Source organism: Euprymna scolopes, chromosome 28 (assembly GCF_053919585.1).
Source record: "Euprymna scolopes isolate OS-2025 chromosome 28, ASM5391958v1, whole genome shotgun sequence".
NCBI classification, from domain to species: domain Eukaryota; kingdom Metazoa; phylum Mollusca; class Cephalopoda; order Sepiida; family Sepiolidae; genus Euprymna; species Euprymna scolopes.
Window position 1 is genome coordinate 51,342,075 of NC_136509.1, and position 24,707 is coordinate 51,366,781.

Genomic DNA, 24,707 nt, shown 5'->3' on the forward strand with positions numbered 1-24,707 from the left:
TGACATTGCCCATGTCTGCGTATGTGTGTGCGTACATGTGTGTACGTTAGCGTGTGTGTGTATACACATGAATGTGAGTGTATATACGCGAATGTAAATATATGTACATGTGTGGACGTGCGCGCGTATGGTTGTGTGCGGGTATGTATATGACAAGTAATATAGCTTGAGATGTGAACGTGTGTTTTTGTGTGAGACTAGAAAAGGCTCCCACAAGTTCCTTAGGAGACAGATGGAATAAATGCATCCTGCAAGCTGATTGGTTAGTGTGTCAATGATTCACTCAGTGTGAATATTGATTCACAAAACAAAATAAATTAGAGAACTATATTTTGCTAAAAGAGAAAACGTTACAAAAAATGTGAACAAAAGCTAACTCCAGAAACAGCAATTTCATCACAGGATTTTATTAATTTGCATACATCTTATGTGTGTTGCTAGAAAATGCAAAAGTGCCACTGATTAGTATAGCTGTGCTTAATTTATCTTTTTGTATTCCCAAGGAATTTTATGTGCCTTGTTATAAGACTGGATTATATTGGTGTTGATAATGTATATAAAATGAGTTATCATAATAGCTTTTATGGCAGGGCTATTATGATAAACTTTTTACATAAAAATCTATAAAAAGCTTAAATTATTGAAGAAAAATAATTTCAGCTTTTTATAAATTTTTCGAGATCAAAACCTAAGTGTTATTCACTCAGGGAATATCCTTTTTAGTGTAACAAGAACGACACAACTCACTCCCAACACAATGCTTTACCTGTATAAGAGCCAATTATGCCCTAAAATAGAGTACTATTACCACATCTGGGCAGGAGTTGCTCAAAGCACCATATCCTGCCTTGACAGAATTCAGAACTGGTTTTGAGTGATGCCCTTTTCTTCTCCCTGCAACCTCTTGCGCACAAAAGAAACGTTGTGAGCCTGTCTCTTCTCTATTATTATTTTTGTGACAAGTGCTTGCCTGAACTTCAATCTCACACCAAACTTTCACAGAAGCACTCGTCTAGTTACAATCACTACCAACAATTTCCCCTACTCTCTATCTGTACCTAAATCTAAACTCAGATTCCATGAATAAAACTTCTTTCCTAGAACTGGCCGGCTGTGGAACTCGGTCCTACTGGCATACTTTCCAGCTAACTATAACATGGTCGTCTTCAAGTCCAATCTAAACAAGTTTTTGATGTCTTGCCTTCTTAAAAAATCATATTCTACCCAACTTTCATCACCAACAATCACTAAGCTGTCGTCTCGGTGACCACCTTACACTCATTAACCCTTATCCACGAGTGGCCTTCGGGCCTTGATAAGCGGAGACTTCCTTGTTCATTTTTTTCATTTTTTTTCATTTTTTTTTTAAGAACAAATGCCCCCACATCTGGTCATAGTAGCCCCAGTTCAAGTTCACGTTGTCTTGTTCGTGTTTTAAAACGTTCATACTAAAGGATGCCAACGGGTCCATATGATATGCACAGCTTTTTTTTTGTACTTTTCCAGAGCGCCCCCTCCAGCGAACTGGATTCTGTGAACAGGAGTACCTATTTACTATGCCTCCCCACGGGACAGAGTTAGACACCAGGGTCGTTTTTTAACGTGGAGAAAAGGTACAAAAATAAAAATTGTCTCAGTCGTGAAGGATTTCTCCTCCACCGAAAGAGAACAAGAAATAGAAGTGCAGCATCTGAAGAACAGATACTACACTTTGATCTTGTCCCGAAGGCCAAGAAAAATTGGTCACCTAGTTAAAAGTAACTGTGAACAGGAGGATAAATATCTCCTAAAGAAAAACAAACAAAAAAAACTAGATTAGAAGGATAGGAACCCAGAATTGTCTCCCTTTTCATTCTGTCGATCTCCTGTCTTCGGTTAAAAAAAACAAAACAACAAAAAAAACACATGTTCTAAATCGAAATGGCTGCTCCTTGTATCAAAGTTACCCAATCTCGTTTCGCTGCCCTTCGCATTGATAATGACAGCGACGAAGATTCAAAGAAAACTGTGAAGAACAACAGCCATTCCAGCCAGCAACAACAAGCCAAGAAAAAAGTGAAGAAGAAGAAACCCGTTGTTAACGAGACAGCCGAGGTGAGAGAAAGTGAGACCGTTGCGAAACGGGGCGGTCACAAAGTCGGGGATTAAAATACGCACAAAAAATATCTTAAAAATTTTTTTTTTTTTTTTTTTTATCTTCCAAAAAATAGTCGGTTTTGGTTTTATATAATTTGTGTAGCAAAAATAATAAAACGTAGATAAAACTCCGATAACTAAATTGTAGTTGTAAAAATTAATATCTCAGATTATTTGATAATTTTTCAAATATTTTTGTTTCCCTAGAGCGTCATTATGATCTTTACAAAACGTTTTATTTTTTACTTTTTTAAAACTTGTTTTTATAAAAACAATAAAGATTTTTTTAACCGTATTATAAAAACAAACAAAAAACACTACTAATTGCTTAGTTTAATAGTTTGTTTTTTATATTCGAGAATTAATCCTGGATGTTTTTTTTTTTTTATCTACTCCTACTTATTTTTTAACATTTAAAAAGTTTTTTTTTTGTGTGTGTGTGTGTGATTAAGTCCATTTTTAAAACAATACATATAATATATAAAAACAAAAATTCATAGACTTATTGTTTAACAAGAAGCTAATTATAGAATTGGCCTCACCTCGAGCTTTTTTTTTTTTTTTAATATAAGATTTAAAAAAATATGAATGAATTTAAAATTTTTAGAATTATTTCTTTGTTAAAGATTTATTCCTTTCGCTTGGAGCAAAGTGATCAGTAAAATAAATCTTTCTAGACTAAGGCAATTTATTTTTGTAATCGGGAGCTGAATTTTCCCCAAAATAACCCCCCCCCTTGTGTCTAAGTGCTCTCTGCCCTTGTGGGGAGGATATAGAAACTTCCTGAATAATTATTTGATAAGTTATCTCCCCTGTTTATAATTGGAAAAACTGAAACCCTATTATAAGCATTTACCTTTTTTTATTTATGCTACGTAGTTGGTTTTTTTTTTCCTTTTTTTTTTTAATTTATAAATTAAATAAATAATGTAAAGCTAAAAATTAAATAAAACTTTATCAATTCGTGCTTATAGATTTTTTTTCATATTTATTGAAAAGTTTTATATTAAGGTGAAGCGCTTTGCTTTCAAGGAGACGATCTGAATCAATATAATGTGAAAATACCAGAAATCAGTGATGAGGAATTTACACTAATTACTGAAAAGAACCTAAAAATAACTGAAATGGAGCAAACCACATATGTAGTATCTCTTTCTGACGTTATATTATACTTGTACTCAGAAAAAATGACAACACTTATTATAAAAATATAAATCAGCTTTATTGTGAAGGTTTGTGCTGACGGCGGCAAAGTGGGTGGGGATGATTTGTGTTGAATGAGTGCAGGTTGTGGCCCGCAGAATAGGAATACACATCAATGCCTTAAGAGCAAAGGTCATATCCTTGTTGGTTGATCAGTTGGACGGAATTCACCAAGATAATGTGGGTTTGTCTATCTTGGCTCTATCATGCCAACTGGACAAGCAGCGACTAAGATTGGACGGCAAACAAGAGCAGCATGGTTTGCATTCTTTCAGCTCAACTGGTCTCTGTAGTTCCAACAGGAAATACACTCAGACATGAAGGGACACATCTATCATAACCATCCTTCTTTATGGCTGTGATATGTGGTTTATGAAAGTGGTGGATTTGCACAAACTGAATGTTTTTGAAAAAAAAAACATCTTTGCAGCATTCTATAGTGCTGCCGTGGAGACTATGTACTAGTTTCTACTCTCGGCCAAAGACTAAACATACACCCCTTACTATCTGTCCTCCTTCAACAGCGTCTCCGGTGATTTGGATATGTAGCTCGTTGATCAGAGGGAGAATTCATTCGCAAGGTCCTCTCTCCCCTCCCCTCTCTGCCTGGCTGACACAAACATGTCAGTGAAAAGTTGTAGACCTGGACGGCAACAATTACTACTGGCAATGCTATCTGGCACACAAGTAGTTGGTCTCCAGTGCTAGAATCGGGAATGGCTAGCCATTTTCCATGGCCTGATCCAGAATTATTGAAACTGGACTGGAAACAAGATGCAGTGTGTACTTAGAGGAAGCTGGATTCATCTGACTTGGATGATAGCTGCTACAAATATGTCATACTAAAGACTCCAAACTTGATATAGCCTTACTAAACACTGAGCATTATAAAGTGAAAATCAAGAGTAACTGGAGTAATTCTGAGAAAGGAGTGCAACTCTCCCCTACATTTAATGAAAAATGTTCAGGTCACCCTGAACTATAGTCAACCACTTTTTTTATGTAATTGCTTATAGTCAGCTAATGTATTTCCTAACTTCCGACGTAGCATTACCAGAAGAAATGACAAGTCAAATCAGTTCCTTCACTTTTATTTTTCTTCGGTATTTCTTTTGTGAAACAATTTCTTGAAATAAAATATAAGAAAAAGACATTATTGAAAAATATACAATAAAAATTAACAAAGTTATACAGATAAAAATAGCACAATTAGTCTTTACTAGCTTTGCTCGGGCCCTATGTACTGTTCGTAACTTGCCTTATGTGTGAATACCCTTTATGTAAAATTTCAAATGTTTAGACCAAGAATTGTCAGAGTAATTTGGTAGAGACCGCAGAAATACATTTTTTTTAACTTTGACCCCAATTTTAACCCTCTTAACATTTATTGTTTCTGTCTCAAATCAAAATAAAAAGTTTGACCCATGTCTAAGTTACCTACATATAAAATTTCAATTGTTTAGACCCAAAATTGGGGGAGGAGTGTGGTAGAATCTGCAAAGATGAACTCTTTCAACTTTGATCTTTTGGCAGCAAAATTTTCACCCCAGAACTGATTAAAATGCTTACCACATGTCTGAATACCCGTTATGTAAAATTTCAAAGGTTTAGACCCAAAATTGGCTAAATAGTTTGTTAGAGACTGCAAAGGTAAAATCTTTTGAACTTTGACCCCTTGGCAGCCAAATTTTCGACCCAAACCGATTAAAAAGCTTGCCATATCTCTGAATACCCTTTATGTAAAATTTCAAATGTTTAGACAAGAAATTGGCTGAGTAATTTGGAAGAGACCGCAGTGTTTCAAGTGTTTAGACCCAAAATTGGCGGTGGAGTTTGGTAGAGTTTTCAAAGGTCAAATCGGTGAACTTTGACCCCTTGATAGCCAAATTTCTGGCCGATTAAAACCAATTAAAAAGATTTTCCCAAATCTCAATACTGCTTATGTTAAATCTCAAATCTGTAGACTGAAAATTGACAGAGTAGTAGGGAAATGTACACACACACAATTTCACTTTTATAGATATAGAGATTTGCACCTTTAATAATAAAATTAAAAAATAAAAGTCTTTTTATTTGAAATTTTATAAGAAATGTATGTTTTTGAAATAAAAAAATAAACGTTTTTTTTTTAGATTTTAAAAATAAGGTTATTTGAATTTATATAAAAAAAATATATGTTCATGACAGTATAAAAATAAAATTATTGAAATCAAAATAACAATTTCAAACATCATAAAAATGACATATCCCCAAATACTTTAAAAAGATTTTAAAGTATTTTAAATAGTTAAAAAAAAAAACAAAAAAAAAACTAATTTCAATAAGGCCGAAAAAAATTTTCAATGCATATTTAAAAAAAAAAAAAAGAAGACTGATCAGAAAAATGTAATAAAAATAAAAGAAGGTGCACAGAAGAGATATAGGCATTAGGAAAAAATGAAGTAAGTGATTTGCCTTGTCACTGCTTCTGATAGCGCTACACTAGGAGTTAGGAAGTATGTTAGCTGACTATAACCACATAATTATCAAAGTTATGTTAATGTGAGAAACATAGACATATAAAACGTAGACATAAAAAAATTTGACACAATTTTACTTATATATACATGTACAATCAGAGAATTTAATTCTATAAGTAATTTGTGAAGTAATGAAATTTTGTTTTTTGCAGCTGAAGCAACTTGCCTTTGGTAAGCCAACCAGCAAGACGAAGAAAAGCCAAAATAAAAATCGTCAGAATTTGACATCAGACGTGAACACTAAACAGTGGGAAGACTGGAAAAAAGTAGATGAAGAGGTATGGTTTCTGTTTTTGTTTTTCGACTTTACTTTTTTTTTGTCAACATCTCATCATCATCAACCTATGCTAAAATGACTGACCATTGTTATAAGTCTTTTCTCATTCGTAACCATTTTTATTTTTATTTTTTTAATTCTCTGATATATATTTCCATCATAGAAATCATCATCTTTTCATCTTGTTTGTGGGTATCTTCTTAATCTGGTGCCATTTGTCGTCACATAACTTGCATCCCCTACATCAAAAGTGGTCACCATTTTTATCCCCATGCACTAATTTCATTTTTCATTTACATGCACCACACAAACTTGTAACTCTTAATACTTTACATGATCGTATTATACATACACACATATATATATATATATATATATATATATATATATATATATATATATATATATATATATACAGACACAGACAGTCCACAAAGTCTGGCTACATTATGTTGCTGCACGTCCATTTCTTGTTCTCTTTCAGTGGAGGATCAGCCCTTCACGACTGAGACAATTTTTTATTTTTGTATCTTTTCTCCACGTTAAAAAACGACCCTGGTGTCTAACTCTGTCCCGTGGGGAGACCGAGACATTGTAAATAGGTACATTATGTAGCATCCTGTAGATTATGTAGCCAGACTTTATAGACGTGTGTGTATGTGTGTGTGTATGTGTGTGTGTGTGTATATATATATATATATATATATGAACATAAATTCTATGCATTAGCCTGATGGATCCTTACAAGGATAAAACATGAAAAATTCTCTGTAGCTTAAGTGCCATATGTGTATTTTCAAAACTTACTATATAAATACATCAATTTAATACCATGTATAGATATCCCAGGTGCAAGGATGCATGGATGACCAAGGAAAACCTCAATTGAATGTGAACTAAGTGACTTGACTGCTTTCAACATGAGTGGTATCAACCCTATGGATTGGACCACATGAATGGCAGGTGTGAGACATTGCCTAGTGTTGCCGACGTGGAGTTCGGGGACACTCGTAGCACCATAGCTGGATGATATATATTTTTTTTTTTATTTCATTTTGCTTCAGTCGAAGTTTGCAAAAATGAAAGGGCTCCTTCCTAAGGGCTAACACTTGATCTCTATATGAAACCAATAGATATTTGAATATCCATTAAACCTCCTTTACATCTCAAATGTTTAGTTAGTAAAGAAGTTAAGAATATTAATTTTTCTCTACCTTTAAATATGTTATGGTATATTTTTCTTACAATCTCTTAGACTTACTGGATTCTAGACAAGAATATATCTAGTCTGGTGGAGTATTCAGCTTAGTGCTCTTATTATAGGCAACATCATTCCTTGTATAAGCCTCTATGGGTTAGGTATACCAAGGAGATCTTATTTGGGCTTCGAATACTATGTTATTTTACCTATTTAGTCAGGAGTTACTTGTAGGATGAAGTATCCTCATATTAGATTGTCCTGACAAACCTGTGAGAATAGTGTCTAGTAGGCATTCAAGTTCTCTCCAGTTGGCATTTAAGTTCTACATAAATGTGTGTATTTAAACATAGGTTAAAAATCTTTGAAACGAGAGATTTACCAGTTTCATTTGAATTAATAAAACTGGTAAATTTCTTATTTGAAATTTTTACAATTTAATTTTTTTTCTTTTTTCTTTTGTCTTTTCCATGCATGTATATAAATATACATTATATAAGAATTTGAAGTAGCTTACATAAATGCTATTATGTTTCAGTATTGATAGCACTTCATCAGGGCTGAAGTTTGTAATGAAAATAACTTGTTCAAAACAGAGATTTCAGAAAATCAAATTTGACAATCAGTGGCAGCTGCTATTCAAATGCTTAAATGCATATTGGTAAGAGGGGGTATGGTGTCAAAACTTATCACTATCTTTTCTACTTTAAAATTCCCCCCCCCCCCACGTAATTTAATATTTAAAACGTCATACATTCTTTATCGGGAATGATCAGAGAAAAGGAAAAATAACTGGAAATGGGATTAGTTCATTTCTATCTTTTCCTTTTCTCTGATCATATATATATATATACACACACACATGTATGTATCTATGTCAGGTCATGTCATATGCTACTGGTACCATGTAACCCAGTACTCTCTGCCCCAATTAAACTGGTTCCCCCACCAGACTTGTTTGGTGAGAAGGGTGGCTAGTCTCCCTGAAGGATTAAAAACAAAACCTTCCAAAGGGCGAATGAATCCTTTTTCGGGGTCAACGGCCAATTAGCACCGTGTGTGTGTGTGTGTGTGTTGGGGCAGATAGGGCTCCTGTAAGCCGTGGTAACGGCAACCTTTCTAGGAGAAGCAAATCTCTTATTTAAAAAACCATAAAGTGGGAGACCAGTACCCGCATTAAGCTGGTCTGCAGTTTAACTTGTTGCTGACTATCTTGCTCTTGCTTATTCTCAATATTTTGACCCGAGAGAGAGACTTTGCTGTCGTACAAAGCTAAGACTCTGTAACATCATCTGTGTCTATAAAAATGGTCCGGTGGCGATGGAAAAGTTGTGACATGTGGAGGCTTGAAATGCTGGAAGCATGTAATAATTGATCTCAATAACCGTCTTCAGTGTCGTGCTTGCTTGAGCGTGTGAATTCACCGGTAGAACTAAAAAAAAAAGTCATTTTTTGGCTCATGGACTTTATGTGTCTGAGGGAGTGGCACTCGTCTGACAAGACGTTGCAATCATCATGTATAGTTTAAGAAGTTTTGATTAATTTATAAACAAAAAGAAAAAATGGAGTTTAAGTTCCTAGGGTACTATCACAGATTTAGCACTTGCATAAGCTAACTTGCTTCTGGAAATTTCACAATAGGAAAAGGGGATTCAATTATATAGCAGTGAAACAAATTCAAATTGTGAAATAGGAAAATGGGGATCATCAGCTGTTTACCATATATTTCAGAGACTTAAAAATAGTACAGTTATTAAATTCATGGCTCTCCAGTGGCATTGATTAAAATGGCTCTTCCCTAATAATCAAATGCAGACACAATCTAGTTATATACACTAATATATAAAATTAAAAAACAAAATAAATAATAATACTAATAATAAATATAATATTAAAACATTACTCTTAACTTTCTGCAATATATTGGCATATACAATTATGGAAAAACAAAGTTCAAGTATTTTTCATAAACAGATAAGAGGAAGGAAATTTAGTCAAATATAAAGACCGAATATTCTAAAGAAACTTTGAGTAATTTATAAGTGAAAAAAAAATGCACTTTAGGGATACTAAGTTCAACATATGCAGACGTATCTCTTGCATAAGTTGACATTATATATATATATATATATATATATATATATATATATATATATAAAAGCGAAAATGTATGTATGTATGTGAGTTCGCTTTTTCTGTGTGTCTACAAAAGGCTTCTTTCAGAGAAGCGGTCGGTCGGTTCACAACTTTTTAAAACTTTTTATATCACATATAAATGGTAATATCTCACAGTTAACAACGAAGCTCGCCTGTCTATTTAATTTGGTCGATTTCGCGAAGGTAAATATTCAATATTTGTCGCTCGCCGCATGTGGGTTAGTCTTTTTCCTATAACATCTTGGGGGCGAGGAAAAAAGCGTTCAGCAGTAAATGAAATCCCGCAGTCAAACTGACCTCATTAACTCATTAAAACGAGCACCTGCTAAATCCAACTAATTAAATAAATTCAAACGTGTTTCTGTAAGCATGTTGTGATGGGGCAATGGTTAACGTTGCACGTTTTTTTTTTCACAACTTTGCCTCAACGGTTCGGGTTCGATCCTCATACTTACTTTTTTTTTTACCCCTCCCCCAAACACCCGGGCAACGCCGGGTACCCCTCGCTAGTATATATATAAATGATACCTCCTATTTTTTTATTCCACCTGAATGAATCAGAATGAGGTTGCAAATTTCATTGTTATGATGAGTGAACTTACACATCCATGACCTGAAAGCTTCATCTCTTTGTTACAGATATTGACAGTGTGAGAAAGCAACCTGGATGTGCATCCGAAGCAGAGATGCGTTATCGAATTCCTGGTGAAAGTTCATTGAGAATGATGCTATGTAGAAAAATAAATTCTGGAGCACAAAAGGTTGCTTGTTTTAATTGTACTACTCCCACCTTTGCAGCTCTTCAGCTTTTTGAGTTAAAAAACAAAAATGGTTTTATTTTTGGAACAACCCTCACATGACAAAGCGCATTGTGGATGCCCATGCACAGAAAGGAAAATAAATTCTGGAGCAAAAAAGGTTGCTTGTTTTAATGGTATGACTCTCGTCTTTGTAGCTCTTTAACTTTTTGAGTTAAAAACAAAACTACAAGGCTTTACTTTTGGAACAACCCTTATATATGAAAAGGTGTTCACTTTTGCTGCTTTTCCTATCTGAAGCAAACCTAACTCCTATACCAATTATGATCCCTCATACTGTGTGGATTGTTTATAGCAAAAATAAATAAAAAACCCTGCCAAATTCCCTTCCCCTCCTGAACATTTTCATATTGATTTTTATCAGCATTAACTTCTCTCTCTTTCCCTTTCTCATTCTTCTTGATTTTCTTCTTTTTCCAGTATACTTCAGACATCTATGAAAAGGATTTGCAGCAAGCATTGTTGTTAAGTAAATTGGAATTCGAACAGAAAAATTCAAACAAACAGGTAAAAAAAAAGTTTTTTTTTTTTTTTTTTCACTTTTTAAGTATTTTTCCACAGTTATTGTATGTCAAGCGGGTATAGAATTTATCCATTCTTTTTTTGGTATCAGTATAAACACTGCAAAAGAAAATATATCCACAAATCCAATTTCAACATAATTTTAAAAACTGTGATTTTAACAAAATGTTGAACCTCCATGACTGAAACTTGGTGGACAAATCAAGAATATTCAGGAAGTTTATTTGTACCAAATATTGTTGAATTCCAGAAAGAATAGTTAACTTTATTAACAATTTTATGAGTGGCATTTTTTTTTTTTTTGAGGGAAGAGGATCCTACTGTTTAAAGTAGGGTTATCGCAATAACAACAATTTTAATTTTTATACAAAACTTTCTCCTACTACAAGGATTGGCTTTAAGGTGAGAGAATGGTAGGCAGAAACTGCTTTTGCACAAAATTACAAGATTTTACAAGATATTTAGTGACTTCCTTGGTATGATCCGATCTAAGAGACAGACATCCGGATGTATCAATGATGGCAGATAACTCTTGTTAAATTTATTAATAAGTAAAGCATATTTTATGTTGATATTTTCTTTTTCTAGAAAGGCGGAAAGAACAACAAGCCAGTCACCCCAACACCAAACACCAAGAACAACAACAATAACAACACAAGTGGAACTGCCAAATCACAGGCAGCAGAAAACAAAAAGAAAAGGAAAAAAGAAAGAAACACTCCAATCACATTGGAAGAATATAAAAACAGATCTCGACAAAATGCAAAAAATAAAAATGGTAAGAATTTTCAAGGATTTTATATTTTTAGCAATGGAGGCGGATTTTATTTTAAGAGTCTACTTTTTGATGATGGGGAGGGGGCTTGTTTTAAAGATTTGTTTTATCTTGGGGGTAATGATGCTGATTTTAAGGATCTGTTTTGTGGGGGGAGGGGCTTATTCTAAAAGGTCTTTATTTAATTTCTCTTTATTCCTTTCTCTCACTTTAGCTTTGTTTCTTTTTGTTTCTCTCTTCCTATTCCTCGCCCATCTTTGTTTGTTTTGTTTTATCTCCCTTTCCTTTCTCTCCAGAAAAGTTCATTTTGCCATACTTCAAACGATTGATGATGGGTAGGGAATGTAGAAGACGCGTTTCATCCAAGAATTACTTCCTGTCTCCTTCCTCCAACATGTATACTTGAGATCTTTCTCAATGTTTTTTGTAATTTTGTAATATAATGTCTTTTTCTTGTTTATTTCTTGGACCAAACACATTTTTAATATTTTAAACTTTTTGACACAAAAAATATTTAAAACAAAAATGAAGTAAAACATATCAGTTGATACTTTTAGTATGAAAAAAAGATATTGTAGAGTAACACACTTCTATACCCCCCCTCAAGGTTGTAAACCTGTGTAAACAAGATAGTCATTAAATTTACCTCTAGTTAGCATAGAGAAACGGTCATCGTATTTTTCTATTATTAAGCATCTTATTTGTCAAAAATATTAAATGTAATTGTTTTATGCGATAAGTTGTTTTAAAATAGTGTTGGACATTATTTTTTGAAGGTAATGAGTTCAAATCAAGTTGCTTTTCTCTGGCTACAAAATAACAATAAAAACAAACATGATCTTTTTTGTCAAGTTTCAGAAGATGAAACAGAAGAAGTTGAGCCACCAGCACCACCTCCTATACAGACAAAAATTGCACCTGCTGATGGAGATCCCAATTATTTTGAAACTGTTAAAGACGGAGTCCATCGAATCATCAAAAAAGAGAAAATGCAGGAAGAATATCAAAAGGTTGGTGTTTTAGTCTCATTTTCATTAGAAAAAAAGAAAATGTCTACATGACATTTTAGCAAACGCAAAACAAGATGGCTTCCAAAATGATAAATGAGAAAGAATTTTTCCTGATTTGTCACTTTGATAACAATAATGGAATTTTTTTCTTTTTTATTTTATGAAAATAAAGCATGTGACAACATCACTATCAGCATATAAACATCTGATGACAGAGGGTCTCGGCTGTCATCATTTACATGACTAAGTTAAATTTAGGGTCTTGATTCTGATCCTACTATCTTAGTTGAATGAATGCATACTTTTTTATCTTCATTATGGTCAAATAAATTCAGGTTTTTACTTATTTCACTAACTTTTTATGTCTGCATTTTGCAGTAATTAGGAATTGATAAAACTGAGCTATTTCCCTTAATGCCTTTGGGGGCCATATTGTTATCACAATTGTAATGATCACAGGAGGAACTGTTTCAACGAATACGCATAAACCATTCTTAAGATATTTGATTTGATCTTGTGTATGTGTATTTATATATATATATATATATATTTACTAGCATAGTTACCAGCAGTGTCTGTGGGCATGAACAACGAAATATGATTTATAAAATATGTAACATCTTTCTTTTAAAACTACTTTTTTATTTCTCTTTCTCTCTCTCTCTCCTCCTCTCCTTTCTATTCTTCCCTGTCTCCTTCTCTTTTATTACCAAATCCCCATCATTCTTTTCTATTTCTTTATTTCACCCTTTGTCTCATTTTATCTAGCAAGTAGAAAAAAAACATGGATCAATTACTACATCTTAACATTAAAAAATCGCTCTAAATTCTTTCGCTGTTGGACCTCAAAAGAATGAATATTAATTTAAAAAAAAATGTGCCTATAATTTGTCCAAGATAATATTCAGGAAAAAATGATATATTAGCTTTGTAGATGTATCTTTATTTATATAATAAAAAAAACAAAACATAGCAAATGTGAGTTGATCAACAGTTGCTTTCACAAGGCTTTTTTCCTATATATTTTAACAACACAAAATACATTTATATTATACTTTATTTCTGGTATTCACTTATGTTTGCAAAAAAAAAAAAAAAATGCAATAATTAATATTGTTTTGAAGCAGCTATATACAGATGATTGATATTTCAAATCTTACTTTCCAACCTTGCCTCACATCTTTCATTATGGGAGAAAGATAAATAAACTATACATTATTGAATTCAATGTGTGCCCCTAGTTAAGGTTAAAAAATATTGTAATATTCATTTCTTTGATGTCACCAGAGGCCAAATTGGAGAATGGAGGTAAAATTATTTTATTTTCATTCTCACAGGTTATTTCAAAATTAGCACTAAAGTTATTCAAATGGTCAGTCAAAGATTTCTGTTTCTAAAAAGAACAAACAAAAAGTAGTGATTGGACAGAGAGTTGGAAATAGAGCGTGACAGGTTTCAAAATAAATATATTATAAAATTTTCAGTGCCTGGTAACTCTGCTAGTTATGGGTGAAAGGAAGATTGAAAGAATTTTTCAATATGAAATTAATGTTTATTCTCTTCCTGATTTTGTAGCAAGATTTAAAAAAAAAAAGTCTTTCAAAGCTTAAATCCTTATCATATCTTATGAATCCAAAGAATCTATTGTTGGCATTGGTTTCTCCAATATTTTTCTAGTCAGAATTCTTTCTAGAAAGACATTGGGTACTTATGGGAGGAACTATGAAAAGGTTACCAACATCCTAAGTGAGAGTGATTTTTGTTGGATGGATTGTTAAGAACATAACATTTATTTCATTCAAATATTTTTTTTACAAATATTTATTCTTTTAAAAGTATAAATTTTCTCAGAAGAATGTTGATTAGTCTATTTTCTTACAAACTAGTAAACCAGAAGGAGTTGTGGCTTAAACACCATTGGTAAAGCAGAAACAGAAAGATAAATAAATAACCTTGTTATACAAATTGGAAATGGCAATGTACAATATATGCCCCCAAAAATGATGAATGTATAAATATTTGAAAATATTGAAAACTTGAAGTATAAAACACTTTTATTGAAATGATTAAGTTTGCCATCAAATAACCCATAAAGTGTTGATATACTATAAAACAAGGAGACAAACCAAGATTGAGAAAAATTTTACAAGAGTATGAAAATTTTTTTTTTTTTTTTTTTGTAGCAATATGCTGTGCAGAGTGTGCTAACAGCAAAACATGAAGCAGAAATGGCACGGAAAAATGAAGAATTAAATCGGTTGAGAGAGAAGGTTACAAGCTTAGAGGTGAGGAGGATGCCCTTTTCTTTTTGTCATTCCCTTTTGGGACCATTATTGAAAGTCTAAACAATAAATGAAAACTTAAAACTGAATTTTCTGTTACATGTATGGTCACATTTTAGGTTTTTGTATCATCTTTCACCAAATTAAATATCTTTGGCATTTTTAACCCATTAGATCCCACTGTTCTACAAATAGAACACCAAATAAGTTCCTTTTAAAATGTACACGATAATATATAATAGTACTACTTAATGCATAATTAATCTGAAGAAAGAATAAAATTTATCTCCGAGAATTGTTGGAACCCTCTTAAAAATTGTAAAATTTGCTAAAATTCTATTTTTTAGATGATATATAATTATATAAATGAATGTTGCAATAGTAAGCCACTAACTTATTGCCAAAAGTGCAATGTAACTCTTTGTGTGAACTGCATAATGTATAAATTTTATCTTAAACTAGTCTGGGTGGCCAGCGTTGCCCAGCTGTTTGTAAGTGTTAAAAAAAAAAGTGGTAATAGACAGGCAGGCTCGGACTCATGATGCGAAGGCGGAAAAGAAAGTGAAAGAAAACCTGACGTCTTACCTCTACTCCATGACGCGACCGGAAGTGTAAAGCGTTCAAATTTAACGTAGTCAATCAAAAAGATGACTTGCAGAAATGCCGTTGTTTTTAAACCTCCTACAAAGGTCATTTTTAATGTAGGGGAAAACCAGCTCCCCTAAAAAAGGGGGCATTCTGGCAGTATCCAAATGAATAGTAATTGTCTCAGTATGAGGGGTTTTCCCTACATTGACCAAGGACCAATTACAGATCAGATACTACCTAGCTGGAAGGCCAGGTGTCTTCGTTCAATTAGTTTCGTTATATTTATACAAAAAAAAAAACCAAACACTCAAAACAAGGGAATTTTTTAAAACTCGATCAGAAAAAAGATAGAGACAATGTCCGTTTATGAATCTGAGATATTACGATCTAGGAAGTATAAGAAAACTTTTCCCGGAATCTAACCGACGCAAAAACCCCAATGCAAAAAGCTGTCATGGAGATGCACAAACGCACACGCCCATTTTGCCTTTTATATATTAGATGTATAATCTTATGATTTCTAAAATTATCATATATACTCAGTGTCCTATTTACAAGACAGTCAATATTTTGCTTTCTAAATTAGAAAAAAACCCTCAAACCTTTTCCTTTCAATTTGTGTATTTATGCCCATTTTTAGTCATTACACAAAGTTTCAATTCAGTAATAAAAAATTTAGATACCAAGTACTTAATTGGTTAAGGTAACAAATCCTAGGTAATATGTCCTTAGTTTTAGATATATCAAGTAATAGCCATTAAACTGTGCTTGGCTATATTCATACAGGGTGGAAAGATAAAATTGTTGCCCCAGAAAAGACAACATGATTCCATTTTCATTTGATGAAAACCGGTTTTCTTTTTTTTGTTGCTGACCATCTACTAGTTGCTCAGTTGTGTACAAATCCCAAGAGTGATAGGGGCCTTCCATCATGTCTGAAAGTGACATAATGTTCAACAAGTGAGATCGGAGATGCGCCGCTGTACAACTCATGCTGCTTACCAATCCAAGTTATGGCAGCAAGACCATTGCCAGCACCCTCAAAATGCATCACTGGATTGCCACAAATAACAGCGACTGCCACAGTTGTGGACTTTGATGTGGTTTCAAGTGAGAACCACATTGTGCCACCTCACATCTTCAAAGTCGGCTTGAAAGTCAACACCAAAGTCTACCTGGATGTGTTGAAGAGTGTGGTGATCCTCTGGTGCAATCAAGTGGCTGCTAGCAGACCCTGGGTGTGGCAGCAGAACTCGGCACCAGCCCACATGTTCAAAGAGACCCAGGCTTGGTTTCAGAAGGAGTGCTACGACCTTGTATCCCCCTTCACTGCTTCACTGACAAATATGTCATAAGCTTTTATTGAAAGTCGACCATTGATAACTGATGTATAGACACATACCTCTTGCTTTTTATCTCTCTCTCAGTAAGTTATAAAAATATATATGGCATAAGCCTGACGAATTCTCACGAGAATGAAACATGGAATATCCTGTGTAGCTTAATTGCCATATATATTTTTATAACTTACTACCTAGCTCTACCTATGTATTGAGTGCTGTTGAAGTAAATACTGGAAATTTATGCATAAAATTATATGTTTGTGTATTAATTTATGTGATTAAATGAAGTAGTCATATATATATATATATATATATATATATATATGGCAGAAAAGCTTTGAGGGGGAATTTACTAATCAAGCAAAAAGCAAATTCGAAAATCAAATATAAATATTGTTATTTATATCTTAATCCCAACCAAATGAAAAAGCTCAATACATTCACTGACGATAGTAGAGATTACGATAAAAAAATAGTAAGAACAAAGCTGTAAAGTAGAAGTTTACACATAGTTTTTATTATTCGGCAGAATACTCCAAAACTGGTGTGTTATGTAATCCTTAATCCGCAGAGTTTCAAAGAATGCTGATTCTTCTCATCAGAGGAAAAACTTTTAGCAAAATAATCAGATAGTAACGTTAAATATTAGCATTTCTATGCATTTGCTGGTTTATTGCATTGGATGAAACTAAAAGTTTTAGGAGCTTTAGTTATAAAATTAAAAAAAAAAACATAAGAATATAAATAGGGAAAGCAGCTCATGCGAAGAGTTCATTCAGAAATATTTGGAGGAGAAAATCAGTTAGATGCATATAAATATATAGCCAATTGGTATATATATATATATATATATATATATATATATATGGCAGAAAAGCTTTGAGGGGGAATTTACTAATCAAGAAAAAAGCAAATTCCAAAACCAAATATAAATATAATTATTTATATCTTAATCCTAACCAAATGAAAAAGCTCAATACATTCACTGACGATAGTAGAGATTACGATAAATAAGAAGAACAGATATAAAGTAAAATTTATTATATATATATATATATATATATATATATATATATATATATATATATATATATAGTGACCTTGTCTGTGTGAGGAATGGTCTCTATCAAACTCCTCTGCCAATTTTGGTCTACAAACTTGAAACTTGAACTAGAGAATTTGGACCTGTGGAACAAATTCGGTTTAGTTTTTAGCCAGCAAAAAATAGCTGCTAAAGGATCAAAATGGAAAAAAATTCGAACTTGGTAGGCATAAGTCGACTAAACATATTATTTCTACACATGTGCAAATATACATTTAGCAACATTATTTTTTAAAAGTTTTTATGTGTGTATGGACTTATGGTGATAACGAATAAGGCTGGAGAGCTATATGCTTTGGTTTTGATTCTATCTCATAGTAACTAAGTCATATTTTTTTTTACTTTTGAAATCACTATATATTGGGTACAATATGATAATTAATAGAGAATTGGCACTATAATAATAAATATGAAATCTGCATAAATCAAAATATATTTAATTGCATTTTATTTTACGACTGGGCAATGCTGAGCGGTCTGCTAGTATATATATATATATATATATATATATATATATATATATATATATATATATATATATATATATACACACACACACACATACACACACATAGAAGGAGATTTACATACCAGTTTTTGAGTCCAAGGTTTTGAAGAAATTTAACTCATAAGAATGCAAGGCGTCAGGTTTTTTAATTTCCAAAGAATCTAAATTTGGCATCAGAGTTGGAGTATATAAACCTTCTGACTTTCCAATCTTATAAGCTAAAAGCTTTTCTTTTTTTATCTTTTTTAATCTGAAAATGATTAATCTTGTTTTTCCTTTTTTTATTTTTTCAAAAGGATGAGTTAAAAAAAGTAAAGAAAAGAAATCGGCAACTTGCGATCATTTTGAGTCAAGCAGAAAGTGAGTAAATCTTTTTCTGTTACTTAATGTTACTTGTTGATCTCCATCAAAAATCCACGGTTTCTTTCTTAATCTACCTTTTTAGATAAAAATTTCCACAACACCCATATGGCTCCCCTTTAAGGCTTCACGAAAATTTTCCAAGGTCTACAAAACCAAATTTTAAGTAGCCATAGAAACTTTATACCACAAATATGAATCTAGAGTATTTTGCAATTAATAGTTATTTAAAATTTAAATATTAAATTTAAGTTAAATATTAAATTGTAAATTATTTTCATTCGATTTATGCAAAATAACTGTTTGAATTTTGATTTTCTTTAAATAACCCCTCCCCCCTTTTTTTAGGATAAGGCATATTTTCATCACGTTGCCCTTCAATTATTTTTCAGTTCAGGCTTTCTACAATTCCTACTATATTAAAAAAAAAAATCTTTGACGTATGTACCTGTGATAATTTCAGTTCAGGCTTTCTACAATTCCTACTATATTAAAAAACAAAATCTTTGGCGTATGTACCTGTGATAAGATGAAAAGATCATATTCCTAAAATCTTGTAAATAGATCAGGTAGTTTTATTTTTATAAAGAAAATCATTTTTAAACGATTTTAAGGATTTAATGGGAAATAATAGACATTACAAGGCTAATCTTGCAAGTTTGAATTACTTTTTCTGCCTTTATTCTTAACATTGGCAGCTTTTGTATAAATTTTTCATTGCTTGGTAAAAAAAATGTCTTTGTTTTCATAAATTGTTTTTTCAGTCAAGGAAAAATCAGATATTCTAGAACAAGTTGACAACCTGAACAGTGTGAAAGATGAACTTACAGATCAGGTCAGTGGCGTTTATTTCTATGTCTTCTGATAAAATTATGTTAGCACTTCTTGTCTGTTTCTCTCCTCTATGTGACTTACACATTTTTAATTATTATTAATCAACTATCTATTGAAATCAATAATGCAAAGGTATAAAATAAAATAAAGTTTATAAAATTGTATTTAAAAACAAGATTTAATTATAAAATTAAACCCACCATAATGCATTTTTTGTATTTTTTATCAACAAGTTTTAATCTCTTATAAATAGTTCAAAGAATTATTTTGTGACTCTTCAATTTGAAAGGAATTTGGAAGCATTTAAACTGTCAAGTAGAAAGTCTTTCCTGGCTTTAAAATTCTTAGTAAGTCATCATGTATAGAAAGATTGAAAGTTTTGAAATAATTTTATAAATAGAAATTAAAGACTTCCATTTTTTTGTTTTCTTAATGAAATTTAAATAAAATGTAGTAAAATAGTAATTTAATGGCCAACCGATGCTGTAATAATTAAATCTAACTTCTAAAATCGTTAAAAAAATAATTTGATTAAAAAAACATAGTTTAAAAAGAATAAAATTTAACTAAAATGAAAGTTTAAGACTTCTTGCAACACCAGACAGCTATTGCTATTTTATGATAAAACTTCCATTTTTTTTTTTAAGATAATGTAAGATTTCATTTGTTTGTTTTATGTTTTTTCAGGTGGTGAATTTAACCCAAGATTTGGAACAAGAAAAATCCAAAGTCCATATTTACAAAGCTGAATTAGACAAGTTAAAAGTAAGTATTTTTGAAGCCATATATACCTAAGCCGTTCTCTTCAAGTTTCATATGGATTCCCAGACAGGAAATTAAAATTCTTACTCTTTAAAAAAAATTCTCTAAAGCAGGTTCTTTCATATTCTTAACAATTCAAGCCACAAGTACTTTTGCCAAATTAACCTGACCTTAAATAATTTGCTTGCTTTCTTATCTTCCAAAAGTGAACAGTGTTATCTTTTCTTATCTTCTGTGGTGTCTGCAGAAAGAATTTTCATGTCAAAATTGGTTGACTTCATATTTTTCTTTCAATCTGTAGAGAATAAAATTATTGATCAGAAAAACTTAATGCTCTATAAATAAACTCGCAGAAAGATCTTGTGTCCCCCTGATTGAATAAGGAACCCTTGTTTTTTTTTATGAATAAAATCTATAAAAAATTAAATTAAATTTTTTTTTTAAATTCTGAAACTATCAAAAAAGACCCCAAACAAAAGAATATCAAAATCTTTGTGTCATCATTCAGAGGTGGTCACCTTTTAAAAAGATAACTGACACTTAATAATAACACCAAGATTTTCATATTTTTTGTATTTTTAGTCGCATGCAAGCGACTATAAGTCACTCCGTTAGTTGGTTGGTCTGTCCGTAATACTTTTGTGCTTGGCCTTTTTTGTTAAGATCAAAGGTCTGTTGTTAATAGATGCTGTTCTTAGTTTTTTAAGCTTTTCTTGGACTTTTGGCCAAGATCAAAGTGAAAGACCATATGTGGGGGCACCCCCACATATAAGACCTTGGTCAATGTAGGGGCAACCCTTCATACCAATTGTCACTATCCAGCTCCCCTACTCCCCGGGGAGTTGGTCCCCATTTCCCCTTCACTCCTCACTTTAAAAAAAAAATCGGCCTTGTGCCTAATTTGCTCGGTGGTGGAGCAAATAAATACAAATAAATACCCTTTTCTTGGCCTTTTGGCCAAGATCAAAGTGTAGTATCTGTTCTTACTACATGCTGTACTTATTGTGATATAAAGTATGTATTAATTTAATGTAAAATGATCACTCACTTTACAACCAATCAGTCTCAAAGCTATTCAAGTCATTCTCCAGATCATTCAAGTTGTTTTCGAAGGATTCCAGTTATTTTTTAAGCATTCAAGGTCATTCAATTCATCCTTAAGTTCATTAAAGTCATTCTAAGTCATTTACTTTTTATTTATTTAAATCATTTCAGCCCATTTTTCGGTCATTTTAGTTTATCTTTAAGAATTTCATGTCAATCCTACATTCACGCATTCATTCATTACACAAGAGCACGCGACTAATGGCTATCGGCCTTGTTTTCAATAAATATTGATAATTTTGATTATTTTCATCTTCATTGTTATATTCACATAGACATAATGATGAAAAGTGTTAACAATCGGTTCTAGGTGACAGTCTTCTGAGGGTTTAATCCTTATTACAGGTGATTACTAAAAATAAATTCACACATCTATTTGGTCATGGCTGATGGAATGAGAACAATCTACCTTAGAAGATTAAATAAAGGGTTCGATTTGAAATTCCATTCCGGTTCCCATATTTGATCGAAAGATTTTCAAGCTTGTAAAAATGTACCTGAATTAGATGGGAGGTTCCATTGGCAGATATTTTGTGAATATAACAACTAAGATGAGAATAGTTGGAATCCGAATAATACAATTCTTTTTTTTTTTTTTTTTTTAATCCAGAAAAAACGGATTTCCACTTAAATCACTAAAGCCTCCCATGTATGTGAGTTTTTGATTTATAATCCCTCTTTTTTTTCCTTTAATAAGAAAGAATTGATTTTCTAATTGCTAAAATCTTATCTCCTTTCATCACTATTTGGCTGAAATTGTCTTTCTCTTGCTTTGTTTATCTCTTTTGCCTCTTTTCTTCTCTGTTTTGCCTTTCCTTCCTTTTTATACTTATGACAGTTCTCTCTGAAAACTGAAAATGTTAATTTTGTTTTGAATTGTAAGATTTTCAATAACAAAATGAAAGTCTCTATACATACATTCTTTTTTACATGGAAGTTACCACTTATTAAGGCTAGAAAGCCACTTAAGGATAAAGGGTAATGAGTGTATGGTAATTACTGAGACAACAGCATATTAATACTGGTGGAAATGGAGTAGAAATGAATTATTGGGGAGATCAACAAGAATTTGTTTACATTGTATGATCATATTGTAGTCAGCTGGAAAGCAGGCCAATGGAACAGAGTTCAAAGGCAGACAGTTTAAAGAAAGAAGCTTTGTTTATGGAATTTACATTTAGATTTAGGCACAGAGACTGTTGATGCTCATTATAGCTAGACAAGTATTTTTTATGAAAGTTTGGCAAATGAAGGTGCCATAGATCGAAGCTCAGACGAGAGAGGGCCTATTTCCAAACTTCTTTAAAATAGTAGTTTAGGACTTAAACTAAGTGTAATACTTTGTTTATTTATTTACATACGTGCAACATGCTTATATGGAATCTTTTTATTCCCTTCATCGTTACTGTTTCTCTTTGTTGCGTTTCATGAATGGTAGTCAATCGTTTCATCTGTTTAACGAAGACAAATAAAACTTTTCATACATGAAAGACGAGAGAAATGTCTGCTGAGTTTTCTTCAATGTTTTTATTTGAAGAGTATAATGTTATCTAGTTATTTACTTGACTTTCTAACTTATTCAATGAGTGATGTAGACAGACAGACATCAAAGTAATAGTTGCCTAGATTACAAGTTTCCTATATTCTTAGAAATGGCTTGTCTGCATGGCTTCCACTGAGAGACTTATCTGAAAAACTTGGGTTTCTCTAGCTCAAAAAAAGAATGTGACTTGTTTCATCATTTGTGATCATTTGACTTCTGTTTTGTCTACAGTGTTTGACCTACATCAAATTTATGTCATCCATCTCTTGGAACGATTCTGTTTGGAGATCAAGGTCATCCTAAACATGTACTCAATGTGACCCTTATCAAAATTCACACTAGTTAACTGATGTAGAATCGCTAATATGTAACGGAATGTGAAAACTTATACCATTCATGTTGCTAGTATGGTAGTTAGATGACTTTTGCATCATCCAAGAATGACTTCCTGACTCCCTCCCCCCAACCATATGCGCACTCAGTGTCTTTGTCTTGATTTTAATTTTCTTAGTTGAAACTGGTTGTTTTTTGTGCTGCCATTGATACATATACAAATGGGCAGGCAGATTGAGATTTCACCGTTTTTTTTTCTTTTTTTTAGATTATATTCATTAAAGAAAGAAAAACCTTTTATTCATGGAGTTCAAGCTTGTCTCAGACTTTTTGAGAATTATAAAAATGGAATTGAGTGTTTAGCCTACCGATTCCACAGTGCTTGAAAAGAAAAAGGATTGATAATTGTCTTAATTTGGGATTCTTTTTAAGAAAAAGAAATAATTTTATATAAGAAATATTGAATTTTACTTTTTCAGTGACTTTTTTTTTTTTTTTATATATATTTTCCTTTTCTCTCTTCCTGCAGGGTTCCAAGCAAAAAGGGGATTCCAAGCATGTCTGATGTTCAGAAAATTTATGAAAATATTCCATTCTTCATTTTTACCAAAAGCGAAAAGCAACAAAAAAAATTCCATTACCAAAAAGAAGCAACTTATTTTTTGTTTTTCATACTGTAAAAAAAGCCTTCAGAACTTTTTTGGTTTGTTGTTTTTAGGCTGTAGACAACACCAAAAAAATATATATCAAGCAAAATGGAATCGAGATTAAAGAGATTGACCAAGAAAACAGAGTGTCCTGTCATGTGACCAAATGAGCAGCCTGAGTAAAAAAGGGAGAGGGGCATTTTTTTTTTTTTTTGTGTTGCTGAAATGTTTTGCATTTGTTCTAGTGTAAAATATTCTTTATTTTATCGGATTAGAAGATTTAATGTTTTGAAAAATGTTTAATATTAGTTTTGGAAAAAAAAATTTTATCACAAAAAGTATGTTTTTATTTTTTCTAACAAAAAGAAATATATTTATTTATTTAGAATGAGAATCTTAAGTTTTTTTTATACATTAGGGCTTTCTTTCTATTGTTACCAGTTTCGAAAAAAAACAGTTCTTGTTCATTATATTGGATGTAAAAAATGCATTTTAAGTTAAAACACTATTATGTATCATATTGAAATTAGTAAAAAATTCCCTAAAATTACAAAAAATGATCAAGTACAAGATGTGCTAGAACTATTTTTTACAAAAAAATATTCATTGTTGTATATTCTTGATCTGACATTTTCTAATTTGAAATGGCAGAAGTTAATTGAAAACAGGGAAGATAATTCATACAG

At 32.0% G+C, this 24,707-nt stretch overlaps 1 protein-coding gene and 1 pseudogene across 3 annotated transcripts; both read left to right on the forward strand.

Moving 5' to 3' along the window:
• Positions 1 to 1,860: 1,860 nt before the first annotated feature.
• On the forward strand, positions 1,861 to 24,348 carry LOC145249614 (G kinase-anchoring protein 1-like). Of its 3 annotated transcripts, none has more exons than XM_080111341.1 (11): positions 1,861 to 2,094; positions 6,011 to 6,136; positions 10,729 to 10,815; positions 11,419 to 11,608; positions 12,458 to 12,615; positions 14,799 to 14,900; positions 18,735 to 18,798; positions 19,563 to 19,633; positions 20,320 to 20,397; positions 22,109 to 22,151; positions 23,904 to 24,348. In XM_080111341.1, exons 1-10 carry the CDS (start codon positions 1,921 to 1,923, stop codon positions 22,127 to 22,129), a joined length of 1,071 nt encoding a protein of 356 aa, XP_079967467.1. In that variant the 5' UTR covers positions 1,861 to 1,920; the 3' UTR covers positions 22,130 to 22,151; positions 23,904 to 24,348. The 3 variants fall into 3 exon arrangements, with proteins under 3 accessions (XP_079967467.1, XP_079967466.1, XP_079967465.1); XM_080111340.1 differs by having other exon boundaries at positions 22,109 to 22,147; XM_080111339.1 differs by lacking the exon at positions 22,109 to 22,151.
• On the forward strand, positions 21,331 to 21,454 carry LOC145249805 (U2 spliceosomal RNA; annotated as a pseudogene).
• Positions 24,349 to 24,707: the final 359 nt, after the last annotated feature.